At 35.8% G+C, this 7084-nt stretch overlaps 1 protein-coding gene across 1 annotated transcript; it reads left to right on the forward strand.

Annotated features, from left to right (window-relative positions):
- Positions 1–674: 674 nt before the first annotated feature.
- On the forward strand, positions 675–6558 carry LOC104406146 (sulfotransferase 6B1-like). Its single transcript, XM_010015053.1, has 7 exons — positions 675–876; positions 2340–2479; positions 3138–3227; positions 3825–3951; positions 4718–4812; positions 5327–5483; positions 6428–6558. The coding sequence occupies exons 1-7, from the start codon at positions 675–677 to the stop codon at positions 6556–6558; spliced, it is 942 nt and encodes a 313-aa protein (XP_010013355.1).
- Positions 6559–7084: the final 526 nt, after the last annotated feature.

The following is a 7084-nucleotide window of genomic DNA, read 5'->3' on the forward strand; positions in this document are numbered from 1 at the left end:
TTTCTACGGGCTGAACAAAACTGATATAAAAATGTAGGGCTAGGTCATCCTGTGAGCACTGCAGCATGCCTCAGGGACCAGGCATGAATCCATCAGCGCAAGAAAATGGCAAAAGCATATAGGTATGCAACTGCTGGTCCTCCTGCTCCTCCTGCACAATGAGCAGTTTTTCTCCCAGTCCCAATACATTTGATCCCATTTTGCTGAGAAGATCAGTGATATTAAGAAAAAAATAAAAAACTAAAATCCCAGCAGAGTGAATGCTGGAAAGAGCGCAATTCCCATAAAGAATGTGGTTGTGCCATTTAAACCCCAGTCTACAATTCACAATGCTCTATTTTGAAATATTACGTTTATAAACTGTGTTGTAATTTCAGATTTGTTTTGGCATATTTTGAAGTTAGTTAAGTCCTTTAAGCTAGAATGCAATTGCATTTTCTTGTTTTTCTTGTTTGTTTATGTTCAACTTCTGTTGATTTCAAAAGGTTCAAATGACCTAAGGACTTTGTCTGGAGTTGTGTGTTTCTTTATAATTTCAGAAAGAGTAGTAAATAGTTGCTCACAGGGTCAAAAAAACAAACCATCAACCTCCTATTAAAAGGTAATCTCTGTCTCTTTTTCTGCATAGCACTTCACACTGTGAGGAAGCCTGTGTACGTGAGAGTGATTGAAGAATGGAGAAGTCCAGGAAAACATTTGCTGATATCATAAATAAGGCAATGGTTACTGCTAACACAATGGATCGTGACAAACTGCTTTTTTCTTACAAGGATATTCTCTATCCTGCTACTTTTTGCAGTCCTGAAGTATTCAGAGCCATGGACTTCCTTGAAGCCAGAAGCGACGATATCATTTTGGCAGGATATCCTAAATCTGGTGAATACAGTTTGCTTTCTTCATAAATATAGTTATGTAATGACAAATAAGTAGGTTTGTACTAAATATATAAAATGCATATTATATAATATTATATATTGTACTAAATATCATTTCAAATTTTCACAGAATGTTGTAGAACTAATTTTTGTTCTCAAAAAGCGCAACAAAATTAATTATGAAGATTTTATATAGGGAATTGTTGAAATGACTAAGTAAAAGACATTTGATTTGCTTTTCTATAGCATGTTAAAGCTTTTGTTATCTTTACCTTTTACAGTTATGAAGTTAAATGCACAAATTAGAGAGAATTAAAATACAGTTCTCATGCCAGAGGTAACTAAATGTCCTGATATTGTAGGATCTGCTCTCTCATTTATATTTGTAATGTTAATAGCTTTATATTTTTACACAAAATGGAGCTTTTGGTATCTTCACATGCCATCCTGCATGTTCTTTAGTTTTGTTTGTTTGTTTGTTTGAGTTTTATAGATGTCAAGAATATTTGAAATTTTTTAACACTTGAAGTGATCACACTGATCTTTTGCTATTGGAAAATCAGGAGGAGATCTTTGCTAGGGTTGCAAGTTTACCCTATGTCTTTGCTCCTTCTTCCTGAAAACACCCTTTACTGGCTACAGAGTTTGGATTAGAGCTACAGGTTTCTATTAGATTGTCTCATATCCATTTTAACGTAGCTGTTTCTCTCCTCCAGCAATTGGATTCACTCTGTCCTGCAGTCACAGTTGACAGGATTGTAAAGTTTTTGCTTTTTTGTCATATTTTCTTTTTGAAGAAATGTTACGCAACAGAGCACAGTTATTGAGACTGTAGTGACAAAGATGTAGGAACTCGGTGTCTAAAAGTCAGGAAATGATAAACTAAAGATGTTTTGAATAAAAATATAATAAATGTGTATAGGAAATGTCATTTCAGAGAATTTTTACCCATTGGTAAAGAAAATGAGCACATACAGCACAAACTTCAGATCTAGTTCTGCTCCTGTGTTCAAGTTCAGTGACCCACCATTCCTCCCAAGATAATCCTATGCAGCATGTTTGAAAACATATATAATATACTGGGTATTGAGGTACAGGTTAACCACTCCGAACCCCCTTATATATGTCACAATAAAAATGTAAAACATTATTGCACGTTTTCCTATTTGAATCATAGGTGATTATTCTCCTTTATTAGTTGATTTACAATATATAAGTTAATTTACAATAAACAAGTTAATTTACTATGTACTGAGCCATTTGAGTTGGAGAAATCAGTTCTTATAAACAACAAAGGTAAGATCCTCACAGGTGATTGTTCAGATAGTCAGCTGTGATTCTATCACATGAAAGGAGACCAAGCAACTCACCTGGTAGTACTATCTACTTCTTGGCTTTCCTGGCAAACCCATTTCTGTTTATTCTAAAGGTTTTACAAACAATTCTGTATTTTTCCCCTTTTAGGCACAAACTGGCTGGGTCAAATCTTAAGTGATCTGGTAGCCATATTTAAAAAGAAAGTGCAGAATAAAGAAAGCAGCGTGAATGATGAAGAAATACAAGAATTCCCCTACCTAGAAATGGGAGATACTGGGAAATATGAGGTGGGCACAGAAGACATGTGTAACTTGTCACAATGTTGTGCTTCAAATGTTGAATATATGCTGTGTGAAATATTCCACTTCGATAAGAACTCTCCCACTTCTCTGTATGTGGCATCTGGTCAGGATGAATTTCATCAGCATTGCCAAATGCTGAGTGATAAGTTGACACTTCAGAGGGCTTTAGAGAAGTACATACTCATTCAATACACAACAACTGCAGAAATTCAGTGTAACATATTTTGTATTTGAGAAGAGTTTAATGAAATTTCAAGTATTGAAATACTGGTTTTTGTCTCTTTTACTAGCTCTTCTTCCTCACCCCTTGTCTCTCTCCTTGAGATCCTACAGCTTTCACATACCCCTAGTTAGAGCTTGTGTCTTACCTTTAGATTTGATCCCTTTTCTAACAGAACATGTTAAATTAATTATCACTGAAGAGAATTAGCAATGGTTAATCTTTTTCCAATGGCCCATTCTCAGGGGCCATTGAAAGAGCTACTCAGAGCTGTCCACTAAGATCCCAGGATAACACTCACAAAAATTAAGTACTTCTATCAGGCAATAACTTGATAAGTTTAGCAAGACAATATTTTATCATAGGCTGATGAAAACAATACTTGTACTGAACTGTTCACTTTCCTCCTTCCAATACTTAAAGCGGATGAACAAATTGCCTTCTCGAAGAGTTATGATTACTCATCTTCTTCCTGAAAATCTTCCCAGGTCTATCTTCAGAAATAAAGCCAAGGTGAGTTCTGATTTTAAAATCTTGAAAGCAAACACTCCAACAGATTGTTTTTAAAGCCAATTTCATACTTTTCAATAAAATCATTCTTGTAGTTACGTGTTTAGCCTGGTTTAATTTCTGCCATTCATTTTACCTAATCTCAGTTCATCCTTATTGACACCTTTGTGTCAGTCTCCACAAGTGAGATGGTGGAACAAAGCAGTAAAATGTATTTTGACACAATTTCCTATGGGAGGCATCTTTTGGTGTTGTCACAAGTGAAAGCTTCAGTGTGTCAAGAATTTGTATTTTTGTGACTTTTCCCCACTACCTAAATGATAAATGATGCTTGTATCAAGCAAAACATATATAGATTCTGCATAATTAATTTGATTAATCTGAAAAAGATATTTTAATAACTATATGCAATCATCACAAGGTACTGAAGCAAATGAAAATACTTCACTTTCTGAATTTAGAATGAAATTGCTGCTTTTGCAAGTAGTATACAAGATATTAGAAATTGCAATTATAAATTTATAAATAGTAAATTACTGTTTTCTTTATACTATACTGTTATGTCTTACTCTACAAATAAAATACTTTATTTTATTCTAGATATTGCTGCTGATCCGCAATCCAAAAGATGTAGCTACATCTTTTTACCATTTTTCCAATGGCATGTCTCATCTTCCCTCCTATGAGACCTGGGATGATTTCTTCGTAGCTTTCATGACAAAGAAAAGTACAGTATATTATTCTGGCTGTGTCAATTATTCAGTGCTTTGACTTTGTCTAAAAACTTTGCACTTTGTAAATCATCTTCACTAGGATTTTTCAGTTTACAGTGCAAAAGCAGATTAAAGACAGAAAGACATCTGAACTGAGGTTTACAGTACCTGTCTTATGCCTGCAATTAAATCCTTATCAAAACTGCACTTCCACAAAGTGCTTTAACTTGCACAAACTGATATTTTGTCTGGAAGAAGCCGTTAGTCCTTATCTCTATCTTGGATCGCCTTCACCCCTCCTCTGTAATGTCCATCATCTTGTGCCCACACAGACATCTAAAAACCTGCGTGCCAAACTAGACCAGAGGAATGATTTATTCTAAGTCTAGAGCATTAAAAAAGAAAGAAAATAATCCCACTAGTTTAAAATTGCATGAATTCTTCAGTCTGTGTGTCACATGCCCAGCTTCTGTCACATGAATTAGAAGTTAAACAGGGTTTTAAACTGGATTAAAGGAGTCTGCGAGATGGTTATAGTTCTTTATTGGACTCACATTTGTATTGAAATAGTAAAATGTTTTGTGAGACCTCTGCACGTGTCAGAACAGCCTGGAGCAAAACCCTGTAATTCCCACAGAAGGGTGTAAACTCTGGCATACACATTATTAATAATGCCCCCGGCTGAGTGATCAACTTAAGGAGTAAAAATTGGTTTATTTCATAAGGAGCTTGTCTAATTTTCATTTATGCTTCATCTTAGGAATTTTTTGTTTTACTTAGTGGCCTGGGGATGCTACTTTGAGTACATTTCCCAATGGAACAAATATGCTGATGATGAAAATGTTATGACAATAACTTATGAAGAGCTAAAAGAGGTAAGCTTACCAATAGTTACAAATATTTTGTGCTTCAAAGAGTGTTTGTTCCTAAACCAATTAACCATTATATTCATGTAGTGTATTCAAACTGCTGCATGAGAAACATTCTTGTTTTAAGGGAAGGAAAGATGAAGTTCAAACTTAAAAGTCTTTAAAAATTTTGTTTGTGAAAATGATCCTTGTTTTCTCTTTCCTGAATCACTGTAAATCAAAATCCCTCGTAAATTTTTGGCAAGCTTTACATAGTCAACAGTGTGGATTTTGCTCAACTATAAATCACACACAAACTTTTGTGATCTATAGGATGACAGCTCATATCTCCTCTGAAATAATTATGGAGAAGAGAAACACTATGTATTAGTCCACAAACACTATGTATTACTCCAGTCCTACTGAACTCTATGAATATTTTATATGTATAGTCAGCAGAGAGATGCAGGAAGTGCAAACAACTAAGAAAGCAGTGTAATTTGATCAAATGTCATGTGGTATATTACATTCCTCTTTTCAGAATCCAGTCATGGGCGTGAAAAACATAGCTGCTTTCTTTGGGGTTTCCCTGACTGAGAAAGAGCTTCAGAGTGTGGTAGAGAGGAGCAACTTTCAGTCAATGAAGAAGAACTCACTGAAGACCCATGGGAAGCATGGCAATGTTTTCTTTCGCAAAGGTAGGAAGCTCCAAGAGGTCCAGAGGTAGAAATGGCACACTCCCAAGAACTTGGGCCACCTATCATTTACTTCTTTTCTGCACACATATTAGTATTACAGATTAGTATCAAACAGGTTATCACTGTTATGCTTGAAAAGACTAGTCTAGGAACAGTATTGAAGAAGAGGCCCAGCAAGACTATGGCAGCAGGTAGCTTTTAGAGGCCTGAAAATGACTGTCAGGAAGGAGGAACTTTCTGTCACGTGTCTGAACTCCTTGCCATCTCTGTTCCAAGATCACTAATTCTTCAGCCATTAGAGGCTTAACTGAGCACGTAAAACTGTGTGAAACTCAGTCTGAGTGGCATGATAATACTTTTTAGAAGAGTGTAGGATCTCCTGAAAGGGCTGCTACCAAGCCCCTGTTCACACTCAGGTAAGAAGTAAGCCATGCGTGCAAGTATCACATATATAGAGAAAGGTTAACAAAAGAGAACTACTTTTGCAGTGTGGTGTGGGACACACAGACATAAGAGGGCCAACCTGGCTATCAGAATATATTTCTGCATTTTACATTAAACAAGTCACTGAATAAAAACTCAAGCTGCCGATGGAGCAAAACTCCAGCTCTGCCTCCTGCTTGATTCTTAATCAAGCCTTCATGATCTTCCACCTTGTCAGTCATAACTGACTGGAGTAGAGAGCTGCAGGGAAACAGGACTTCATGCTGCTTTTTTTGGACAGGGCCAACTGACAAGGAGAACATTGTTTTGCATTACAGCAGTTTCACAGTTCTGTAGCTCAACTGACTTCACAAAATTCTATTGGTGCAAAAATGAGTGAAGCTTTATCTTGAAAAATGGATCAAGTCAATTTAGTGTACAATGGAACAAGAATGACACATCTGGAGAATAAAAATTAATATGATTTGTTGGTTTTAAAAAGTTTCTTTGCCTCTTTGAAGGTGGTGTAAGTGACTGGAAGAATCTTTTCAGTGAAGATCAGAATAAGAAAATGGACAAAGCATTTGAAGAACATCTAAAAGGAACTAAACTGGGAACAAAGTTAAAGTATGAAGTATACTGTAAAGCCTGAAGAGTAATAAAATGTAGTTAGAGCAAAAGCTTTCCAATGCAATCTCAGATCATCTGAATGCCATATACTAGAAAAACAGATCAAATTATCCAAGCACCTTAGAATTACTGTAATAATCACGTTGCAGCAGCCTTTACAGTGACAATGATGAATATTGGGCTTCTGTTTTAAAGGTGAGGTCTTTGACTTACTTTGGCTACACTCATATGCTGACTAAGATGGCAACTGACCATATTCAGATAAACTTAACATCCCTGTTTCAGGAGCTGTCACCTGGAAGAAAATGCCCCTTTTCTCTCTCTAGCCAAACACAGTCTTTCTGGACTACTTATAATTATTTAATACATAGAATTAAAAAAAAAGAAAGTTTCAAATCAGGCAATATCTTCACAGAAAAGGTCACTAGTTAAAATATGGCTCTGACACAACCTTAATTAATGACAAAAGATATATTCCTCATGACTTCAGCAAGAACTAGGGGGAAGAGAGTGCAGGGGAATAGAGATCAATATTCTTAGGGATTTTA

Source organism: Nestor notabilis, unplaced genomic scaffold, assembly GCF_000696875.1.
Source record: "Nestor notabilis isolate BGI_N333 unplaced genomic scaffold, ASM69687v1 scaffold2905, whole genome shotgun sequence".
Lineage (NCBI taxonomy): Eukaryota > Metazoa > Chordata > Aves > Psittaciformes > Psittacidae > Nestor > Nestor notabilis.